The sequence below is a fragment of the Colobus angolensis genome, unplaced genomic scaffold, assembly GCF_000951035.1.
Source record: "Colobus angolensis palliatus isolate OR3802 unplaced genomic scaffold, Cang.pa_1.0 Scaffold89, whole genome shotgun sequence".
Classification (NCBI taxonomy): Eukaryota; Metazoa; Chordata; class Mammalia; order Primates; family Cercopithecidae; genus Colobus; species Colobus angolensis.
The window spans coordinates 5,508,157-5,532,743 of NW_012122820.1; the positions used below are offsets into that span (position 1 = coordinate 5,508,157).

The 24,587-nt window shown below is 37.7% G+C and overlaps 2 protein-coding genes across 3 annotated transcripts in view; one reads left to right on the forward strand and one right to left on the reverse strand.

The window, feature by feature from the left end:
* The window catches only part of LOC105503935 (chromosome unknown open reading frame, human C12orf4), a 55,306-nt gene extending 54,275 nt beyond the window's left edge, over positions 1-1,031 (reverse strand). The window contains exon 1 of the mRNA XM_011931076.1: positions 942-1,031. The gene's annotated coding sequence lies outside the window, so the exon portion shown is untranslated. The remainder of the gene's footprint in view (positions 1-941) is intronic.
* A 284-nt stretch (positions 1,032-1,315) lies between these two features.
* Positions 1,316-23,372, forward strand: RAD51AP1 (RAD51 associated protein 1). 2 transcript variants are annotated; one of them, XM_011931077.1, is made up of 10 exons: positions 1,316-1,487; positions 4,435-4,484; positions 6,315-6,456; positions 8,598-8,648; positions 9,098-9,207; positions 11,372-11,458; positions 11,947-12,096; positions 16,193-16,357; positions 19,686-19,835; positions 22,178-23,372. In XM_011931077.1, exons 1-10 carry the CDS (start codon positions 1,471-1,473, stop codon positions 22,312-22,314), a joined length of 1,059 nt encoding a protein of 352 aa, XP_011786467.1. In that variant the 5' UTR covers positions 1,316-1,470; the 3' UTR covers positions 22,315-23,372. The 2 variants fall into 2 exon arrangements, with proteins under 2 accessions (XP_011786467.1, XP_011786468.1); XM_011931078.1 differs by lacking the exon at positions 8,598-8,648.
* Positions 23,373-24,587: the final 1,215 nt, after the last annotated feature.

The window sequence follows — 24,587 nt, forward strand, 5'->3', positions numbered from 1 at the left end:
AATAATTGTTGGATTGTGTGGCGTTTTTATTTCATGGTGCTCACGGGAAAAATAAAGAACAAGCAATTATTCATACGGTTCGTTAAAAAGATATCACCTGAAATATAAAAAAAAAACTCAAAGGAATTTTGTACCTGTGGTGGGGGGCGGGGCTGACAAGCTGAATTATCCAGACGATATTTTCAAATCTGTATGTAGGCTACACACAAAAATCTCCGTCTATTTCACCATAATGCAAATAGATAGGGTATTTGTTTTACTCAGGAAGAATTAACATTAAACGTAAAGCAATAAACATTTTTATAATGTTAGAAAACTACCGAAACTACATAAAGGTCTATTCTATGATGTAGAAATTTCACTCCTAAGTATATATCCAAATACACACACACGCATATGTTCGCCGAAGTACACAGGGAAGAATGCCCATACAAGTTTTATTTATGATAGCCCCAAACTGGAAACAACCAAAATGTGTATTAGTAGAATAGTGAACTTGTTTATTTTATGAGATAAATACTACACGGCAATAAAAAAGAACCAACCGCTAATAAATGCAAAAAAATGAATGAATCAGGAATGTTGAGAAAAAAAAAAGAGAAGGCAGACACAAAAGCTCTGGTTCAACATTCAGATTTGTGTTTCAAGAAACTGGTAGCTTTAGTTCTTTCTCCCCTCACTCTTTTTTTAGACTAATGGTCTATCCTGAAGCCTTGGCTCAGTTTTAGCAACCGTGACCCAGGAAAGTTTCCCATAAGAAAATGGGAAGGGAGGAGGGCTGGACCGAACACACACAGCCAACAGAGCGGAGGCTCTGAGGCTCACATTAGGCAAAAGGAAGGCAGACAGTCGAACTGACAAACTTCAACTGGGTGAGGGGACTAATCCCTCTGCAACGGGCGTCAGTCTGAAAGGGCGTCCTCACCCGGTTCTGGGCTCACCTCGCCTAGTTCCGAAGTCCTCAGCAGTCCGCTCACTCGAGCTGTCAGCACGTCCTGCACTGGGAAACCAGCTGACTTGCCCACTTATACTTTCCAGCCCGCGGATCCGCGACCGCAGATTCGTCACAACCATTTCTATTTCCTGACATCTTGTAGAACATTTCTCAGCCCAAGTGCCCCATCTCCCAAGCCGTTTCAACTTAACCATTTGAAAAGGGCAGTAAGGTGTATTTCTACTGTTATTCTGTATTTCAGAGACAGCGCAAACCCGCCTTTGTGACGAAAGTGCAGAGACAAAGCACAAACTCGGCTCTGCTGGACCGGATACGGAAAGGTGGTGCCTTAGGAAGGGCGGGAGCAAAGTCGCTATCCCCACAGCGCGTGCGCCGCCGCAAGCATGGCTGTAATGATTGGACGACTGGTAACAGGGGGCGGAGGGCGCCGAAGTCTGGTTTTGGGCGCGAATTGAAACCGCCGCTGAAGCCGACGAGAATTTGAGAACTGTAAATATCAAGCCTTGAAAGGGACCATGGTGCGGCCTGTGAGGTGCGTAGTTCCTGACATTCGGCGGGGGTGGGAAGAAAACTCAAGGGGAAAGACATTCGACTAAGGGGAAAGGATCGAGTAAGACCGGAGGGCAGCGATGGTGGAGTTAGAATGCACGGTTATTGAGAACCCAGTCTCCAGGGCGAGCCACCCGTTGCTCAGAAGTATCCTAGCATCGTAGCTTTTCCCTTCTTTGCCTCCCTTCACAGCCGTTGCCGTTTCTTTGACCAAGACCTTGTTATGTTAGCGTTTGAACAGAGCTTTACATTTCACCGAGCGCCCAATTATGTGTTATTTTATTTGTTCATCACTGTACTTATTGGATATAGAAAGAGTAAGCATTCCTGTTTTATTGATTTAACATTTCTACGTATAAAGGGTAAGTTACCTGAGTCACACCGCCCAGTAAGTGACAGGGCAATACTCAAACCTAAGTCATCTCACTCCAGATCCTCTGTGCTTTCCATTATGGTATTTAGAAACGATTCTTCTATTTACACAGTTGAGTGCCATGGAAGCCTACGGTTAGCCATTCATTTGGTAAAATTATTGAATAGATTCACTTCTTTAATGTATGAGGTGCTGGAGGTTACATTCTAGTGGGAGGTGAGGTTAGGGGGCCGAAAATAAGCCTCGAAATATGATAGAGTGCGAAGGAGGAAAGTACTACTTTAAATATAGTAGTTAGTATGTGACTCTGAGGCGATATTACGTGCACTGAGTCATGAATCAGGGTAGAGGAAATAAGAGCCAAGGCCCCATACTTGACCATATTTTAGGGACAGTCTAAAGCTGTAGGATTAACAAACAGTGAGGAGAATCGTAGGGGATTAGGCCAGAGAAATAGGCAGGTGCCAGAACAGACAGGGTCTTGTAAGTCTTAGAAAGAAGTTTAGGTTTTATTTTAAGTCAATGGGAAGTCAGTGGAGGGTTTTAAGTAGGGGAGAGAAATCTAAGTTTGCTTTTGTAAAGGTCACTGGCTGCTGGTGGAGAATAAATGATGGACGGGGTGACCAGAATGGGAGCAGGGAAATCAGGCTATTATATCACTGGAGAGTGGTTTGGGATAGGCTATTATCGCTGGGCATGGAATGGAACAGATGAATTTGGGATGTATTTCGGAGGCACTGCAGACAGAACTTGCTGATGAAGTAGATGTACAGGTAAGGGAAAGAAAGAATCAGAGATGTCTCCACAGTAGTTTTGGTCTGAGCTACAGAATGGATGATCGTTGTATTAAGATAGGGAAGACTAGGAAAAGGAAGGTCAGGAGGTGTGAGGGATCAAGATTTCTGTTTCGAACATGCTGAATTTGAAATGGGTTTTAAGCATCCAGGCAGTGAAGTCATAATCCCTTTGTATGGAACAGTTGTTAGAGTATGGTCTGCAGATCTCTGGGGGTCCCTGGAAACTTCTCTAGAGGTCTCTGAGGTCAAAACTCTTTTAATAACAATGCTAAGACATGATTTGCCTTTTTCGCTGCTTTGTCATTTGCACTGCAGTGACGATAAAACTGCTGGCTCCTCAGAACAATTAAGGCAATGGCACTAAATTGTACTACTAGTCTTTGCATTGTTTACTGCCATACTCTCAAGAGTAAAAAAAAAAATTAATTTCATTTGAGGATATGCTTGATGAAGTAGTGGAAATTATTATATTCATCATAGCTTAACCCTTAAGTTTCCTTTTTAAAAATAGGCTATTGATTTTATTTCACTATTATTCAAGTTCAGAATTTCTAAAGGAGTTTTCACATTTTATTCAGCTCTAACTTCTTTAACTCTGAAGAGTAAGAGAGTAATATGAGTGCACTTTTTAATATTTTGTGTGAGGAAATGGGAAGCACACATAAAGCACTTCTACATACTGATGTGTGATAGTTAAGGAAAAGCCTTGTGAGATTGTCTGAGCTGTGAGCTGAGCTTACCTCTTTTTCATAGAACATTATTTTTACTTGAAAGAACAACCAGCTGACAAATTAGGTTATTCACATTTGGCCATTTGTCAAAATATAGAAATAAAAACTAGAAAAACATTTAGTGCCTAGAGGAGGGAGGAAAACAATTATTTTTTTTCACTTTGAATATCATTTTCTTCTAATGCCGCCTGAAGTAGTGCAGGCTGAGCACATCCCAAATTTGAAATGCTCCAAAATTTGAAGCTTTTGCAGTACCTACAACACTCAAAGGAGATGTTCATTGGAGCACTTTAGATTTTAGATTTTTAGATTTGGGATGCTCAGCTGGTAAGTATATAATACAAGTATTCCAAAATCTGAAAAAATCCGAAATTCAAAACTTTTCTAGTTCCAAGCATTTCAGATAAGGGATACTCAGCCTGTATAAAGATTCATCTCAGCTGGCGGGAACAAGGTCACTCACCATTTTTAGGTGTCCATTGCATAAAAACATTATTTGGTATTGTGGAGAGACTGAAAAAAAAGAAAGTAGCTTTTAGTGTCAAGAAATTTATAATCTAGTAGGGAAGATAGAATGCACACACAAAACAGAAGAATACATACAATGGGAACTTACAGATGCCCAACAGCAATTAAACAGTATAGAAATTATAAATGTTAATTATATAGATTATTCTTTGTAAGTTATCTGAATTTTTTTCCTGTATCATATAATTGAAAAGCCAACAATACCCAGGTATATCAGGTATAGTTGTAATTCTTTTAGCTAGTGATAAGTCCCTGCGGTAAAATGCAAATCATGTTTTAGATTTAAATGTTCTTACAAGAACCCAAACACATTTTCATTCATTCAAACACATTTCATTTATTTAACACATTTTTATTTATTTCACTTATTTATTCATTATTAATAAATGAATAATATTAAAATAAATATTAAATAAATAAATAATATTCATTAATAGCCTTAAGTAATAGAGGTGAGAAATCGCCATTTGTGTTAATGAAAAAATTCTGTTTTGATCTTAGACATAAGAAACCAGTCAATTACTCACAGTTTGACCACTCTGACAGTGATGGTAAGTAAAGCTTATTTTTGCTCTAGAGATTTGGAAACTCATTTCCTCAGAATTTATATGGCATATATAGCTCAAATACTGACTACACTGCCCAAATGAAGTAGGTTTCGAAAGATAGTTTTCTAATCATTTGGGATAATTATGCTGATAATTATACTGATAAAAATTATGTTAGTAGGTGATAAATGAACAGGCCCAGGTGAAAAGTCTCTTCAGATCTAAACTACTCTAAGTCCATAGTTGTCACATAGAGGTTTGTTTCCTATCCCATCCCCGCAGAAGGAAAACGCTGTCTTTTTGAGACACGAAGATGTTACAGAATATTATATAAAATCCCTGTTAATTGTAGTATAAAACACGACCTTGAAGAAAGGTTAGGCTTCTGTTATGCCTTTTAAGCATTAGTCATATGGTTACTTGACTGCTATGACTGAAGAGTTTGAGGAACATTGCACTATGTTATACGTTGAAGTGGATTTAGTACTTCTTTCTCAGACCACTAGAGTTTTCTGTAAGTTAAATGTTTAGTAAGTCTTTGGTTTGAAGGAGTCTGTTTTCGCCTTGAGCACAGCCGTAACTGTATCTACCACTTGGGAAAAAGAGTATAGAATATAACATCTAGATTTTTTTTTTTTTACTGTCGTCAGTCTATCACCAGATACTTATAAATTGTCAGGTGTGTAGTAGGTGGGGGGTGGCAGTAGGTTGGGGGAGTCATAAGTTAACTTATTTTTACATGGGGAAGCATGTCAGAGACAACGAGTATTAGTGCTTGCTGAGTATGTGATTAAGACTACATAGGCCCTGAAGGTGTGCATATATGTGTTGTATACATGTTGAAAAGCCACAGTAGTAGTTTTATGTTGACAGTCGAGAGTAGTAGAACTACAACAGTTCTGAGGATTGGTAAGACAGAAAAACCTGTGAGAAACAGTAATGGACTGGAAAAGAACATCCTTTTGCCAGAAAATAAGAAGTTACTTTGGTAGGATCATAGGAAGATCATCATGGTAATGGAAAGAGAAAATACTATGATTGTAAAAATCCTCAAATAGGAGCCTCTTTTTCTTCCCCCATAATGCTTCTTATTTTCCCTAGCGTGGTTAATGTACTAGGAATAGGTGATGGACTTTTTTTTCTCTTTTTGAGACGGAGTCTCCTTCTTGCACCTAGGCTAGAGTGCAACGGTGCAATCTCAGCTCACCACAACCTCTGCCTCCCGGGTTCAGGTGATTCTTCCGCCTCAGCCTCCCGAGTAGCTGGGATTACAGGCATCCGCCACCATGCCCAGCTAATTTTTGTGTTGTTTAGTAGAGACAGGGTTTCACTATGTTGGCCAGGCTGGTCTTGAACTTGTGACTTCAGGTAATCTGCCTGCCTTGGCCTCCCAAAGTGCTGGGATTACAAGCGTGAGCCACTGTGCCTGGCCCAGGTAATGGGCTTTGAAAAAAGATATTTGGCTACATTGTGAAGTTCCAATAAAAATAATTTATTTCCACTTTTCAATGTGATTAAATTCTACAATTTTTCTAATGGTTTTACGGGTTTTTAGTCATTTTGTCTTTGACATTTATATGCTGTCTTAATTGCTTTTGCAGTTTTTAGTGAATTGGTTTTTGATAGACTGATATTTTTAAATGTAAAGGGCACAAAAACAAAAGTCGAAATAGATGAATGAGAATAAAAATAAAGAAAATGCTAACAATGATTTTTAAATTGTGGAAATTAAACAATTTGCCTAGCCTATAAAAACTTGAACACACATTGTAATGATTTTCATTTACTAAGAAAATAATCTTTTTCTTTTGGTTTTAATTCACACATGAATAGATGATTTTGTTTCTGCAATTGTACCTTTAAACAAGAAATCCAGAACAACACCAAAGGAGTTAAAACCAGATCAACCAAAGCCTAACTTGAGCAATCTCCAGAAAGAAGAAATCCCAGTACAAGAGAAAACCCCTAAAAAAAGGTGAGAGGTAAGACATGAAGTAAAGATATGACATTAGATGTGTTCATTTTAAAAAGACCCAGATTCAAACCCTTGGTTTAAATTAGAACTTGAGCAGAGTCATAGGTCTTATTTTACTAGGTGCATGTCAGAAAACAGGACGTACTATTTTTTTCTGGCTTTCTGACTTAAAGAAATTCACAGTCGGCCAGGCGCGGTGGCTGATGCCTGTAATGCCAGCACTTTGGGAGGCCGAGGCAGGCGGATCACGAGGTGAGGAGATCGAGACCATCCTGGCTAACATGGTGAAACCCCGTCTCTACTAAAAAATACAAAAAAATTGTAATAATAGCGCCTGTGGTCCCAGCTACTCAGGAGGCTGAGGCAGGAGAATGGTGTGAACCCAGGAGGCGGGGCTTGCAGTGAGCAGAGGTCGTGGCATTGCACTCCAGCCTGGGCAACAGAGTGAGACTCTGTCTCTAAAAAAAAAAAAAGAAATTCACAAACATATAAGGAAATATCATTAAATATTAAAACAGTAACGATTGTGGAATTTAGAAGTTATGACTGGTTTGGACAGAACCTAACACTTGCCTCTGAAGTCCTCAAATCATACTACTTTGCTAAAAATGACATTAGATGACTTAAGATGATTAAGACATAAGATGACTTAATGTGAGGACAGTCTTTAAAATATAAAACCATGTATTTTTTGGCAGAAAAAGATGTCTTCTCCCCATATTGTTAAGATTTATCCAGCAGTGATAAGTTCCCATAGTTTCTAGACTAACCATGGAATTCCATTAGATAGTACCAAGAGGGAGAAAGGAGTGAAGGAAGTCCTTAGAGACCCAAAACTTGCAGTATGGAGAAGAGATGGATGGAAGAGGAATATTAACAAATGGAACATGGCATGCATAATGTTTTACTGCTACAAGTTTCTCTGTGAAAAGTTAGTTAGCATGGAGAAACTGATGTCATGCTCTTTTTTTTTTTTTTTTTGGTTTTTGTTTGTGAGTTTCTTGTATTACATTTTAACTATATTGAAAAAGGACCCCACACATGGGAGAAAATATTTGTAAATCAGATAACTGATAAGGGACTGTATCCAGAGTATACACAGCACTCGTAAAACTCAACAGTAAAAAGACTAACCACACAATTTAAAATGTGCAAAAGATTTGAATAGACTTTGTCCAGCGAAGATACACAAATAACCAATAAACACATGAAATGATGCTCAACATCATTAGCTGTGAGGGCAATGCAAATCAAAATCAAAATGAGATAATACTTCACATCCACTAGATGACTTAATAAAAAAGACAAGGATGTGGAGAAATTTGAACCCTCCTATATTGCTGATGGGAAAGTAAAATAGTGCAGTCAAATTGGAAAATGGTTTAGCAGTTCCTCAAAAGCAGTTGCTATGTATGTATCCAAGAGAGATGCAAACATATGCCCACACAACCCGTACATGAATGTTCATAGCAACATTATTCATAACAGCTAAAAAAGAATGGAGGCGATCTAAATGTCTATCTGCTAATGAATGGATAAGTGAAATGTGCTATCCACAAAATGGAATATTTTTCCGCTATAGAAAGAAATGACTACTGATAACTGATATATACTGTAATATGGATGAACCTTGAAAACATCATTCTAAGTGAAAGAAGCCAGATATACAGGTCACATATTATACGATTTCATTTGCACGAAATGTCCAGAATAGGCAAATCCGTAGAAACAGAAAGTAGATTCACGGCTGCTAGGAGCTGGGAGAGAGGTAAACAGGAAGGGAATGCTCATGGGTATGGTGTTTCTTTTTGGGGTAGTAAAGATGTTCTGAAATTAGGGAGTGATGGTAGTTTTACAACTCTGTGAATGTACTAAAAACTGCTGAATTGTTTACTTTAAAAGGTAAACTTTATGATCTGTGAATTATATCTTAAGAAAACTGTTATTCTAAAAAGATAAATTCTTTAAGGTACGTCTCAGTGCTGCTTCTTTTATGTAACTTTTCGCTTTCTTTCTTTGATGTTTTTTTCCTCTTATACTCCATAGCACTTTTGACCAACTTGAACAGGACTTTATAATCTGCCTTTTATAGTATAATTATCAGCCTGTCTTATTTCCCCACCCTCCTCCTTTAATTGCAGACTCCCTGAAGGTACTTTTAGTATTCCAGCTAGTGCAGTGCCTTGTACAAAGTAAGTGCTTGGTAAAATATTTGTCAAAATCTGGATTGGGAAGAATAGATGTAAAAAAAATGATAATAATTTTAATTTAATGTAAGGGCTATAATATCTGCTAAAGGGGAGTGGGTGAGGTCAAGGAAGAGTTTTAAGTGGAAGTGATGTTTGAACCAAGTCTGTTTTGGGTTGAGTAGGTGTGTCCCACCGGGACACAGCTGGTAGGTGACACAACAGTCATTGCAAAGAGGCACATGCTCCTCCTATTTCAAACCTCTTATTCTGTGTATAATGTGATACTGTGACATTTTAGGAGTCTTATCATCAAAGATCTATTGATGATTATTTAAAAACATTTTTGTGAGGTTAGCAACTCTTGGATAGTAATTTAGGGAAATCTCAAACTTTGCTCTTTAGTTGCGACTGATATTTTGAAGAACTCATTATTACTTGTGTATCTATTTTAGGATGGCTTTAGACGACAAGCTCTACCAGAGAGACTTAGAAGTTGCACTAGCTTTATCAGTGAAGGAACTTCCAACAGTCACCACTAATGTGCAGAAGTCTCAAGATAAAAGTAACTTTATTTTCTGTATATTTAGCTTTAAAACCTTCTTAATGCTTTTGTAACTATTTCTTTCGGTGGGCCTTCACAGAGGAAAGAGTAAAATGTGAATACTTTGCACTGTAAATAGACCCATTTGCAGAGGACACAATTGGATTTAGTTCTTAATTCAGCTGCCTAAATCTCATACAAACAGATACACATCTCTGCTTCATACCCAGAGCAAGCTTGAGGGCGTGGACTGTGAGCCTCATTGTTCACACTGTATGTTGTTGTGCAGTGAACATTTAATTTCTTCATCAAATGGATTGATCTGTACAGTCCTAACAGTCCATCTCCTTTTTTTCCGGATCAGTTGAACATGCCCTAATTATGGTAATTTTTATTTCTTACAAAGGTCAAAGTTATTAATTTGGTTAGGAAGCTCAGTAGACTTACAAGAATGGCTTCTGGATTTCTCTGTTGATTTTCTCGTTTGATTTTTCTGGCAACTATGCAGCAGATGATATATTAATATTCTAGAGAGGCAGAAATCATTATTCCTGAAAAAGATACTCTACTGCTAAAATGCTTTTTGGCTTAAAGTTTTTATGTGGGGGGATATTTTAGCTTATTATCTTATTTAGGGGTATACACGGGGCTTTTTTTCTTTGTTTTCTAAATGAGTACTCCTCCTTATTTAATTATTTGAGACAGGGTCTTGCTCTGTCATCCAGGCAGGAATACAGTTTCTTTTTTTTTTTTTTTTTTTTTTTTTTTGTTGAGACGGAGTCTCGCTCTGTCCCCCAGGCTGGAGTGTAGTGGCACGATCTCGGCTCACTGCAAGCTCCACCGCCTCCCGGGTTAACGCGATTCTCCTGCCTCAGCCTCCCTAGAAGCTGGGACTACAGGCGCCTGCCACCACGCCTGGCTAATTTTTTTTTTTTTTTGTATTTTCAGTAGAGATGGGGTTTCACCATGTTCGCCAGTATGGTCTCGATCTCCTGACCTCGTGATCCGCCCGCCTCGGCCTCCCAAAATGCAGGGATTACAGGCATGAGCCACCACGCCCGGCCAGAATACAGTTTCTTGATCATGGCTTAATACAATCTTGACCTTCTGGGCTCAAGCAATCCTCCTGCCTCAGCCTCCTGAGTAGCTGGAACTATAGGCATGTGGTGCCATGCCTGGGTAATTTTTTATTTTATCAAGAGGGGTCTCACTTTGTTGCCCATGCTGGCCTCAAACTCCCAGCCTCAAGCAGTCCTCCTGCCTCAGCCTCCCAAAGTGCTGGGATTATAGGCGAGAGCCACCTTACCTGACCGCCTCCTCTTTAAAAAGAAATGAAAGTAACAGAAGCTACACTTCTTTGAATATACTTTTTTCTTGTAAATTTGACTTTGAAACCATGTAAATATTTCCCACAATCATAAAGCAAAAATAAAATTTTAAATTCCTAAAAGAGGAAAAAAAAAAAGAAACAAAAGTTTGATTAGGAAGACTTTTAGTAACCAAGAATCAAAGAAACACCAAAAGAGAATTGTCATAAATTACATTTAAAATGGAGGCACTGAAATTCATCTCTCTTAAGACATTGTAGAATGTATAAGGGGACTTCCTTAGAAGTATTAATATTATACGACTTCTTATTAAATAATGCGCCTTATAGCACTGGAATTTAATAGTACCACTATTGTGTCTTAAAGTCCTCTTAGAATGCTTTGGATCATCTTAAGCTTATTATAACGATTGGAGAATTCTTATGTTAGTAAAAACATGGATTTGCCTACACAGAATTAATAGTTAAAATTTATTGACCATTTCCTGTGCATGGCACAATAATAAGCAATTCCCATGTGAGATCCATGTTTGGTCTTCTGTAATACCACTGGGCAAGACACTATTTTTATCTCCACGTTATAGATGAGGAAATTAAGTCTTAGGATAAGCGACTTGCCCATGGTCATATAGCCAGTTTACATGGTACAGCCTGAATTTAAACATAAGTATGGTAAATTTCAGAGCCCAGACTTCTAACCATATGTTACCCTCTCTGAGTAAAATTATTGTGCTAGTTTGAGTTTGGGATCATTTATCTATATCTAAATGCTATTACATTTTAGTACTAATTTTCCTATTTCTAGACATTATTTGATTAAGATGTATCTGAATTTTCTTTCTTATTCTTTATATTTAGGCATTGAAAAACATGGCAGTAGTAAAATAGAAACAATGAATAAGTCTCCTCATATCTCTAATTGCAGTGTAGCCAGTGATTACTTAGGTAAGTTTTTTATATTAATTTTTTTCATCAACAATGCTGTTTTTCTGACTTTTGTTTAAATTGCTGAAATTGTGGCTAGAAGCAAGTTCTTTAAATTTGTCAAGAGTCTCTTGATATCATGGCCTTTATTTCTTTGTGTTTTAGCCTCATTCTGTCTTACTGCAGACACACATTCTTCCCTGAAGGCTCATAACTACCCATGGCTTCTAGTTGGAGCAACTGACCTTTGAAGAAAGGGGCTGCATATTCCCAATTCTAGTTTGAAAATTTTGGGGGAAAGATTATCTCTGTTTGGGTCTTGGATTTATTCCCAAAACTAGAGGTGTTCCCAGGGCACTGATGTAAATAGATTGGGCTAGTAAATAAAAGCAGGGGAGGGATGAACCTGGGCACATAAAAACAATAGCTGTAATAGAGTCTGCTCTGCAGTTCTTGAAATATCAGCTGTCACAGAAAGTTTTCCATTGATTTTTATGCCTCTCCTGAAGATTTGGATAAGATTACTGTGGAAGATGATGTTGGTGGTGTTCAAAGGAAAAGAAAAGCAGCATCTAAAGCTGCAGCACAGCAGAGGAAGATTCTTCTGGAAGGCAGTGATGGTGATAGTGCTAATGACACTGAACCAGACTTTGCACCTGGTAGGTTTTATCCTACTTCAAAATTAATTCTGTGGGAATTTAGTCCAAAAAGTTCTCGGAAGCCATTAATTGTGCAAAGCACTGTGTTAAACCTTTGGGGTGTGCAAACTTCAGGGACACGCAGAACAGTTCAATTCAGTGATAGCATTTGGGGAAAAAGCTTTTTCTACGAGTTAACCTTTAAGCTATGCCTTGAAAAATGAGTAGCGTTTCAACAAACTAATGGTGGAAAGTAGCATTTCTGACTGATAGAAAGGCATTACCCGTGGAATAGACAAATGCTCTATTTGTCTCGGAGTGAGGCTTGCTGGGATGAACATGGAAGAGGCTCTAGAGGGAGGCTGGTACTAATCGTGGAGGGTCTCAGACCCACTTGAAGTGTAGGCTTTTTTTTCCTATAGGTAGTAGAAGTCCATGAATTATTCTGAGGCAGAAGTGATATGAAATCTGTATTTTATTGTGATGGTTTTTAGACTCATTTAGAAATTGGGCAAATGGAAAGTGTAGTGACCTTGACAGAACATTATAACATATTAATTAAAAATTTAAATTCATAAGTTGATAAATTTAGGCCAAATCAAGATAATCATATTTTAGATTTTGATATACTGTCAACAAATAACATATTTATTCATCATCAGCTATTCTACTAATATTTGAATGCTTTTTATGTGCACAATATTCTAGATACTAGGGATACAACAGTGAACAAAATAAACAGCTCCTGTCCTTGTGGAACAAACGAAATACATGAAAAAAGACTGTTTTGCATTTATTTTACTTTGGGAGAACCTGGGAGACAGGAAAATGCAAAGACAATTTTTGAGCACCAATGTGATGCTCAAAGGAAATACTCATTTGAGCATTTTGGATTTCTGGAATTAGAATGCCTAACTGGTTATAATGCCAATGTTCCAAAATCCAAAAAAAATCTGAACCCTGAAACACGTCTGGTCCCAAGCACTTCAGATAAGGGATACTCAACCTATACTATATGATCTAGCAATCCACTTCTGAGTATATATCCAAAACGATTGAAAGCAAGATCTCAGAGAGATATTTGCATACCCATGTTCAGAGCAGCATTATTCGTAATAGCCAAGAAGTAGAAGCAGCCCCAAAGTGACATTTCAGTTTTGCGCCTGCATTTGCTTGCCCTGGATGAGAGTAGAAAGGACCATGTGTGACCTTCATTAGGGAAAGAAAAGAGAAAATTGCAGAGAAGATAAGTCTTTTCTCTAACGAAATCCATAACTGAAGGGTTTGGGCCTTCCAGATTTTCCTCTGGGATGCGAATGACTTGGAATTTTGGGGACTCCAACTCCCCATCTCTAATTTTATATAAATTGCTTTCTCAGTTGACTGACGAAGATTAGTTGGACCCCATTTCTGAACAAGCTTGTTAAACAGAAATGTAGCCAGCTCCTACTAATTATCCTTTTAAGCCAAGAAGAGAATCCTTAAGACTTCTAAGTTACTGAACACAAGCAGTATCAGAGCTATTGGATATACAGAAAGTTTTGTTCTAGATTATATATTCTGAAAGTTTGGAGAAACTTCCTCCATTACTTGCCCTCTTTGAACTGAGAGCCTCTTGGGATTACTTGAATTTGCAGGCTAAACTTCCAGCAGCCTTCATGTGATCTGCTGGCCTTTTTTGGGCTAATTCTGTATAGCACAGTAGCCATTATGTGAATTTGTGAGTTGATTATTTTAAAATTTTGTGTGGGAACAATGATAGAGTACGAAAATTGCAATTTGAAGATCATAATTACATTGTCTTTTGTTTTTGTTTTGTTTTGTTTTTTGAGATGGAGTCTCGCTCTGTCGCCCAGGCAGGAGTGTAGTGGCACGATCTCGGCTGACTGCAGCCTCCACCTCCCAGATTCAAGCAATTCTCATGTCTCAGCCTCCCAAGTAGCTGGGATTATAGGTGTGCGCCACGATGCCTGACTAATTTTTGTATTTTTAGTAGAGATGGGGTTGTTCACCATGTTGGCCAGGGTGGTCTCGAACTCCTGACTTCATGTGATCCACCTGCTTTGGCCTCCCAAAGTGTTGGGATTACAGGGGTGAACCACTGTGCCCAGCCCATAAACGACATTGTTGATTTAGGTAAAGGTCATCAATGGACGGTTGATAATGATCTTTACAATGATGAATTCAGGCTGGCATCACCTGAACCACCTAAGAGAGGGGCAACCACACATTATATGATTTCTGATGTGATATAATATGAAGTACAGAGAATATATCTATGAAGCATATTCTTGCCCCCCCCCCAAAAAAAATGAGCCTGAATCCAATCAAGCCTTGAGAGCAGAATTCCAGTTCACATAAAATGCAAGAATATGGCTGGGCACGGTGACTCACGCCTGTAATCCCAGCACTTTGGGAGGCCGAGGTGGGCGGATCAGTTGAGGTCAGGAGTTCGAGACCAGCCTGGCCAACATGGTGAAACTCCTTCTCTACTAAAATACAAAAATTAGCTGGGCATGGTGTTGTGAGCCGGTAATCCCAGCTACTTGGGAGGCTGAGGCAGGAGAATCACTTGAACCTGGGAGGCGGAGGTTGCAGTGAGCCAGGATTGTGCCACTGCACTCCAGCCTGGGCGACAGAGTGAGGCTCCATCTCAAAAAAAAAAAGGCAAGATTAAGTTAAATGACACCATGAGCTAGAAAACAGACAAATCCAGAATTTTGGACATTCTACAGGACAATTGACTCAACTGCTTCAGCAAGTCAGACACAAGGGAGGACAGGGAGAAGATACTGCTCTATATTAAAAGAGATTAATATAGACTGAATAGAAGATGATACCAAGAAACTAGTGTTGGTATTGCTAGATGTAATAATGGCATTGTTGTGTAACAAAATGCTCATGTTTTTTAGAGATACGTTCTGAAGTATGTAGGAATGTAATGACGTGATGCCTTGGTTTTATTTTAATATATTACAAAAAGGGAAGAGAAGAGAAGAAGAAAAGTGAGACAGATGAAACAAATGGAGCAAAATGTTGATAATTGTTGAATCTGGGTAGTGGTTTATTCCTGTCTACTGTGGTATAGGTTTGAAAATTTTATGTGATTTTTATTTTACATAAAATATTTCACATAGGTAAATATTAGTATGTGGGGATAATAGTGGTTATCTCTGAGTGGTGAGATTACACAGTAGATTTTCTTTAATAAATTTTTATATGGACTATATTTTCTACAATAAGCATGTACTGTTTGTTTTTCATTTTATTTGTACATTTTTTGATTTAAGCATTTTCTGCAATAAGCATGTTCATAATATTAAAAATGTAAAAAAAGTTTTATATGAATATAGGACTAACCCTATTTACAATTAGTTTTCAGAGTTTATCTACAAGGCATGGTTTTCTGATCCTAACCCCCTCAGAAAATAGAAAGATCATTGCTTAACTATCAGGTTAGGACATGCTTTTTCCCAGAGCAGCTGTAGCACTTTCAAAATTAGATCACTGGCTTATATTTTCCCACGAAGTGCAGAAAAGCATTTTTGAGAAATACAGGTTTGTCCCAAATGAAATCAGCTCTAGGATTAGCTGCTAAGATTGTTGTGTATGGTTATTTCACTTCTCATTTGGTCTGTTCCAGAGTGTTCAAGTTTATGTGGTTAAGGGAAGGCTCACTGTTACCATAAATGTCATTGTTATGAAAGACTAGCTATTGTCAAATCCTACAATTCTTTTGAAAGCAAAGATTACTGATGGGAAATTTATAGTGATGGTGGTAATAGCAAACATATATTTTGCTCGGTATATGCCAGATGTTATTCTAAATGCATTATATAAGTTAACTCATTTAATTTACGCAACAAACCTTTGATGGAGGTTTATGGTTATCCTCATTTTCTAGGTGAGGAAACTGAGCCTCAGTGAAGTTAGTGACCTGTCTGAGGATTCAAACCCAGGCACCCACAATGTCAACCACTGCAGTGTTCTGCTACTGGAAACAGTGCAGCACAAAGGTGCATAAGAATCTGCTGCCTGCCAAAGCTGTGGATAAAGTTAAGGCAACAGGATCCTCACTTTTTAGAGCAAAGATGAACTATGTAATCTTCTGTTTTAGGTGAAGATTCTGAGGATGATTCTGATTTTTGTGAGAGTGAGGATAATGACGAAGACTTCTCTGTGAGAAAAAGTAAAGTTAAAGAAATTAAAAAGAAAGAAGTGAAGGTAAAATCCCCAGTAGAAAAGAAAGAGAAGAAATCTAAATCCAAATGTAATGCTTTGGGTAAGCTTGGTCCAAAACACTTAATTTTATAAAGGAAATGTGTGTGGTTTGTTTGCTGTATTTTTCTTATTTTTGCCTTTGTTCTCTTTAACATTTTCCTAATGTCCATTTCTCGTTAAAATATGTAAAAGGAAGGTAGGGTGGGGAAGGGAGAAAAGCAGACAAGAATGCTGACTCCACTGCCTATGCTAGCACTTACTGTATATGACCTTGCTTTGTACTCATGGCTGCCTTCTGTGGTAGCTGTTGTCACCTGCATTCTACAGTGAAAAACTGAGTGTCAGAGAGGTTAAATGATTTGTTGGAAATCTTACCTCTACTAGATGAAGGGCTAGAATTTGAACCCATGTTTGTCCGTTCAAAGTCTAAGCTGTATCTTGGACCATATTTTCTCCAGGCAAAACAAGGAAGTTTGCATGACTCTAATTTTTTGCTTTTGGGCTTTACTTAGTTTGGTTTGAGAACTCTTTGGCCACATGTCTAGGGCTTTTTTTTTTTTTTCTTCCCCAAAACAAATTCCATTAGAAACTATTTTTATGATAAAATGTTTAAAATTTATGATGACTCGAACATGGAATACCTGTTTCTTGTGTAAAAGAAGTGAGGATATTTTTGAGTTCACAGTATATGATAGGTTATTGCAAAAATAAAACTGTTATTAACTGAATTTGTTTTATTTCTTGATAGTCATTTTTATGTCTTGGCTGACTTAATATATATGCTATTGATATTAAAAGTTCCATTATTTAGTCTTTCCATTTATTCATAGGAACTGCTGTCACCTTAAATAGCCTGTTGCTGAGTACTTACTGAGAATTAAACGAGAACTAAGTGCTGATTGAGTTATATGCTTCTCTCTCCTGCATTTTGAATTAATGAGATTTTTAAATTAGAGTGTTTTTTTTTAATTGATGACTTCATCTGGGTTCCAAAAATTAGATTTTAAATACAAGGGCTTTTAGAGCTAAAACAGTATATTAGTTTCCTATTACTGTTACAACAAATTACCATAAATGTAGTGTCTGTCTTAAAACAACACATACTTGTTATTTTACAGTTCTGAGTATCAGAAGTCCAAAGTGGTTCTCACTGGGCTAAAATCAAGCGGTCAGCAGAACTGTGCTCCTTTGTGGAGGCTCTAGGAGACAATCCACATTCTCGCCTTTTCTAGCTCCTTGAGGGTGCGTTTCTTGGCTTGTGGCCCCTTCCACCTTCAGAGAGCAATGGCAGGGACTGTCTCACATCGTGTCACTCGACTCTGACTCTCTTCCTCCTCACATTTACTTATAAGGACCCGTGTGATTACACTGGGCCCCTCCAGATAATTCAGTGTGATTTCCCCATCTAAGATTCTTAACTTCATTACATCTGCAAAGTCCCTTTGCCATGTAAGGTAACATATTCACATGTTCTGGCGATGAGGATGTCGACATCTGAGGAGCCAGTATTCTGCCTACCACAAGCTATAATGGGAAAAAGTTATTAGCACCATGAATATATTTTGTATTTTCTTCACATGTTTATGCTTCTTCAACAAGACACTAATAACTAAAAATAAAATTTCAGTTCCTAAGTTGGAATTTACCATTTAAAATCTTTTCTCTATCCCTTAGAGCAAATTGCTTCACAACTGAGATTAATATATACTATTAGAAGTGAAATTTAATCATTAAGTGATAGGATTAGGAACTAGGAAAAATGGATTATATTTTTAGTCCTACTAGTAATGTATTGGGTAAACTTTGAGAATTGTGTATAGCACAAGTTATAATTTTCCCTTGATAGAAAAAATGTTGAGAACTGTGCTGTCCAATATGGTAACCTCTAGCCGTGTGTGGTTATATTACATTTGAATTAATTAAATTAAGTAAAATTTAAAAATCAGTTCCTCAGTTTTGCAAGTCACATTTCAAGTGCACAGTAACTATATATGGCTAGCAGCTACCATATCGGACAGCGCAAAACATAGAACATTTCTATAATCACAGAAAGTTCCATCAGACAGTGCTGATCTAGAGGATGCAGATGTTAACATTAGGAAGAGTATATGGTGAAAATGTTCATGTTTATATGCCTTTAAATACCCCTAGGTATCTCAAAACAAGCATTATCTGAAAGTGAACTTATATGCCACCTCTCCTCCCTCCCACCACCAAAAAAAATAAATAAGAACCAAAGCATACTTCCAGTCTTGTGTTCATTCTCTAGCTAAATGGCACCATCAAACAGTGTGCCCATGACAGGAACTTGCAAGTCATGGATTATTTCTTCATCTCCATTGCTGCCTCCCACCTATTTTTGCCAAAATATATCTAATGTGCTGTTTTCCTTCTATTCTCCACCTTAGTAGGCCCCCATTTCCTCTTACCTGATTACCATAACCTTCTAAGTGGCCTATTTCTCCTACACTGCCACCAGAAAGATGTTTTTAAAATACAAATCACTCCTGAGAAAAATGTATGCATGATTGTGACTAGCCAGACTCTTTTACATGGTCTGCAAAGCTCTTCATAAGTGATCTACACCCTGTGTCTGTCTCTCACCTTTCCTACCCTTGAGATTTCTGCTCCAGCCATATACTGAACCAGTCAGCACTGCTGGTCCTGGAACTTGGTGCATCCTCCATCTTTGCACACCATACTCCCTCTGCCTGGAAAGCTTCCTTCAATTCACCTTTACTCTTCAATCTTGATTTGGTTCAGACCATCCTCACTCACCTCCCTCTAACTTCAAAACACATACCCCCAGACTGTAGTTTCCTTTCCTACTTGGCATACCTCTAGAGTCTGCCATGTCCCTTACCACACTGCATTTTACACATCTTTACTTTCCTGTTCTTCCCACTAGAGTCTAGTGACTAGACCTTAAAGTCCTTGGGAGCAGGAGCCATGAATGATACTGTTTCTAATGCTAGAGCCTGACACATAATCTCACTGACACATACTCATGAGACACTAGTGTGTAATGGTTGGTTACAAGGATGGGATTTTGGAGGAAAATCTGGTTTCTAAGCTTAGATGCTTACTAGCTGTCAGACTACCGGCAGATTGCTTACTGTCTCTGTTTCCTTCTCTGCGAGTGGGGATAGTAATATCTGTATTGGAGTTGTTGTAAAGAGTTAAAGGTAATGTGTGTGATATGCCTACCACACTACCTGGCATATTAATTGTCATAAAAGATGGCTATTCTTAGGCTCTCAATAAACGTTTGTTGATTAATAAATTTATTTTTTATATGATTATGTAACTTTACAATTTTTACACATACATGCTAGACTTACTTTTTCTTCCTGCATGACAAACTTTTTTACATATATTTTTAAAATAAGTGACTTCGATGGACTCTGCTCCAGCTGCCGTCAAATCAGAATCTCAGTCCTCGCCAAAAAAGGTTTCTCTTTCTTCAGATGCCACTAGGATACCATTACAAATACGCAGTCCTTCAGCTGAAAGCAAGAGACCTAAATGGGTCCCACCAGGTATGGCATTTTTATCATCAAGGGTTAGAACTTGGGAAATTATTACTGGTAAATTTGTTTCCTAGTTACAAATGCCATGTGTGAGCATTTCCCCATATTATTACATAATCGTCAAAACCAAAGTTTCTGGTTGCTGCATATATTTATCATTTGGCCATTCCTTATGATTGGACATCCAGGTTTATGATTTTTTCAGTGCTATAAATAAGATTGCAATAAGCACAGATGTCCTTATTTTAGAAATCTCTGAGCATATTATTTTCCTAGGATAAAATTTCTAGTAGGAGAATTACCGTGCTAAATGGTATAAACATTTGAGATTCCTGATGTATGTATTTCTGGCAGCAAATCTTTTGCTGAGGACCTGCTGACCTCCACAGTCTGACTGAAGCCTTGGGATCTATACGTAGCAATTCTAGCATTTAACAAATGCCCTAGCAAACTCAACCTCTTGCTTTTAAAAATCAAATTTCACTTCTCTTTGTTTTCTTTTGCTCCACAGCCATGTCTCATGAATCCTTCAAGAATTCTTTGACCTTCACCCTTCTTGACATTACTAAAACCCTATTCCAGGCCCAAATTGTTGCTGCCTTCCTAACCAGTCCTGTCTTTACTTTCTCTCATCCACCTACGTGAACCCTCTACTTCAGTGAAATGGAAACACTTTTTGTCTCTCAAACATGTTGTTTGTATTCCTCTCACCGGGCCTCTCTTTATCCTCCTCTGTCTGGTATGTCTTTCCTCATGTGTCCCCTCTCTTTGCCCGAGCCTTTCCAATTCTACTCCTGTTTTTCTTTTTGAGTGGTCTCTCTTAATTGGTCCACAGTGCTCACTTCCCTGCTGACTGCTATTCGTAGATTTAGGCCTGAGCTGTGAGGCTGCATTATTACTTAATTTACAGAGTCTTCATTTCGTCATACGAAATACTGGGAACAAATATAATCTTTAAAGTCCATTCTAATTTACAACTTCTAAGATTTTTAATGAAGGCTTAAAAACTTTTTGGAGAAGGAAAGGAGGGAAGATTAATTACAGAAATAATGATGTCATATCATTCGAAGAGTAATACTTACTATATTTCTAAAAATAATTAGTGCTTCCCCAATGAAGGAAATTTAAAAGAAATGATATGACTATAGAAATTTAAAAGTAGCATAATCAAAAACATACAAGGAAACAGTAGAATGATGGATAAAGAGTTAATGTTTTAAAGCACAAAGTGCTTATAAAATCAGCATGTGACAGTCAGGCAAATGATGTAAATGAGTGAATCGGGCCCCTGCTGTAGACTTGTGTGAGTAGCAGTGTTGTTGGACTCAGGAGCGGGTACCCTTTTGAAGGAAGCAGCTGCTGCTCAGCTCCATCTTACTGTTTCCATGCAAGATTATGGGCCTGGTATTTCTAGATCTGATTGTTATTTTCAAGAGAAGCCAGAAATCCAGATTTTAATAGGAAATCTGCTAATTTTTGTAAGTTGCCTTTTTTTTTTTTTTTTTTTTTTAGCACCATGTGAACCAAAACAGTATATCTGAGAGCTAGATTTGGCCCTCAGATTGCCAGTGTGTTACCTATCTTATACAACTGGAGAAGACCACCAAGACCCCAAAAGTAAAATTAGCCAGGGGCATAAATATACCAGTGTCCTCAAGAACTATTAATACAACTAGAAAATATGAAGAGTTTCAGTCTCACTGGTGATTAAGGAAATGTAAATTAACATAAAATACTATTTTATACCTCTCAAACTAGAAAATGAAGCAGCATAGTCTGAGTTATAGGGTAGCAGGTATAATGATTTATTTTAAATTTATGGCGAGCAACTACATCATCATCAACTGTGAACATTAATGTGGATAATTTTGAAATAGATGGAAATAATTGCTACATTAGGGTAATAATATAAATGAAACTAGTATAAATAAAAACAACATTTACTATTTTTAAAGGTATTTAATAATTGAAAAATAGAGTCTTCAAGGACTACTTGTAAAAATTGCAGGACCTTAAAAATGCATTTGCTTTTTCTACTTTAGAAATTATAATTTTATGCATTTTTTTTATGCCTTTACAACTAGTGTTATTTGTTCCCAGCCTTCCTTTTTCAGCTTTCATGGTGAGGTTTTAGAGTCATTACCTTGACTTCTGGGATGTTTGGAAATAGGCAATACTGCATTATTTCTACTCTTTAGAACATTCTATTTTTTTGATCTAGTTTATTGCTTGATAGACCCTAGAAAGCGGAATAATGCTTAACTACCTTTTTTTTGCTGCTTGTTTTATAAATTAATCTTCGTTAAGAGATTTCTGACATCATCAGCATCACATCGCCTGTTTCCTTTCAGCGGCGTCTGGAGGCAGCAGAAATAGCAGCAGCCCACTGGCGGTGGTGTCTGTGAAGTCTCCAAATCAGAGTCTCCGCCTTGGCTTGTCCAGATTAGCACGAGTTAAACCTTTGCATCCAAATGCCACTAGCAGCTGAGTGTGGTACCAGCGGAATGTTTGGTTGAGAGAATCACAGCTTTCCAAGAGTGTTTATATTTGATTTGTGTTTATAGTTGAGGCAGGTATTGTAATATAAAGGAATCCATTACCATGTCCTATAAATGACCTCTAGCCATTTTATGATTATATTCTCTGTAAGACTCTTCAGGACTTCAATGAGAAGTTTGTTTATAAGAATTGTCTTCTCACGCCTTTCCTTGTGAAGAGTGTATTCTGTTTTTCTATCAGTTTGACATAGAGGAAGTCCACATCCCATGCTGTTCTTTTCTAGTTACGTGATGTGCCTTTCTAGCTTTGTCTAGCTTATAGCACCTTGACTTTAACTGTTCAGTTTCGTCTGGCAGAGGGAAGCATTCTCATTTCTCTCAGAAGACATTTCTGAAATCTTGTAAGCGGCTTAAGCTACATTATCAGTTTTATTGCAAAGATATTTTGTATTTTAGCCAAATCTTTTTATAGTACAAACTCGGAATTATTTTACACACTAAAATGATTGCAGTTTTATGGCATGTGTCTCCTGTTTAGATGGTCATTCTCTAGAAAATAGAATTTGAAGACATTTTATGAAATCTTAATTGTCAAAACCTTTAATAAAATGGAAATATTTTGAAATGCTCTTTTTCTTGATACCCCTCATCCACCTGTTCCTGATTGTCCACATTGCATGATAAAATGAGAGCTCTGCAGAGAATGTTAGCCTTTTTGTTGTAAATATAATATTCAAGTAGTCACTTTTTGTTAAGTTCTTTAGAAAGTAGTTGTCAGGTACTTAGTCGTCCCTATTATGATATTAGATAATACAGCTTTTCAGGAAGCTTAGATCTGAATTTACCTTGAAAAACAATTGTAATGAATAGTTTATATTTACATTGAGAATTTCAACTAGCTTCTGATCAATTTTTAATAAAACATTTTCAAATCATGTTAACTCTTAAATGTATAATACTTAACTCAGTTTTTCTTGGTTTATGGATATATCTATGTTAATGTGAAAATAATTAATTTAGAATTGTGATTAAAGTGAGCATTTGTCTATTGCTGTTATATACTTTTTGTATCCAATGTATATTTTTATAGTGTCATATACCAGCCTCCTAACCTGCCCCACCTGTCCCCTTTTTAAAAACATATTTTTCAGTTACATAGCATTGAGGTTCTCTACTTGGTGTAGATCAACAATAAACATAAGAGCCTACTCTATACTGGGTACTGATATAATTGATTAGTCATCTGGCACCAGCTTAATAACCTGTTTTTGCCATGTTCTTTATAGTTTATCGGGCGGGTTGAAAATTACCTCTAAGTATGTTAAAACCAGCCTGGCTGAAAGCACTGATACCTTTATGTTGCCAAACCCAGTGTACAATTTTCTCATCTAATCTTACATACCCTATTCATTATACTCTGATGAAAGCATTTGATTTCCTTGGCTCATGTGACACATTTCTTTGTCATTTTCTTCCCTTCTCCATGCCTACCCTTCATTATTTTACAACTTTCTAATCTGTTATGCCATCTATACCTATTTGTCTTACCAGTTTCATGTTCTATGCAAACTCCAGTGGTCACTTATGTGACAGTGACTGCCAAGGCAAGATCTTTACCCTACACCTTGCTCTTGACACAAAACCTGTGGATGGTCCACTGACAATTTGATGTAGCAGATCCGTTATTAAATTCAAGTTCTCCTTCTACCCCTGACATCTCTCCTGTGTTTTCTGTTGGTAAGTGAGTGGCGCCACCATCACTGCAGGTGCCAAAGGTGTAATCCGGGGATCAAGTCTTCTCTCGACTTTCACATCCAGTCACCAAGTCTTACTCCATTTCCTAAATTTCTCAGAACTCCTCTTCCATGTGCTCTCCCTTACTCTGAAACATCATCACTATTTCTAACAGGCATCCTTGCCTTGATTCTTCACCTACTCAGGCTTCCCTCCCACTGTTACTGCCACAGAGGGTTTTATAAAATAAAGTCAGGATGAACACCCCTCTGCAGTCTGCACACGTCAGCCTTACCCTGGTCAAGTTCATAGGCTACTTCACGTCTGGGTGGCCCCTTCCTGCTGCTGCAATCTTGTCTCTGCCCACGTGCACCTTTGACCCCTGCCCCCCTAAACTGGGTGCTGGTGCGATGGTACCAAACTTTCCCATGGCTCTGGCCTTCAGACTAGGACTTGCTTCCTTTACGTAGACAACTACTACCTGTCCTTGAAGAGTCAGATTCACCCCAGCTCTTTCAGAAAGCTTCAT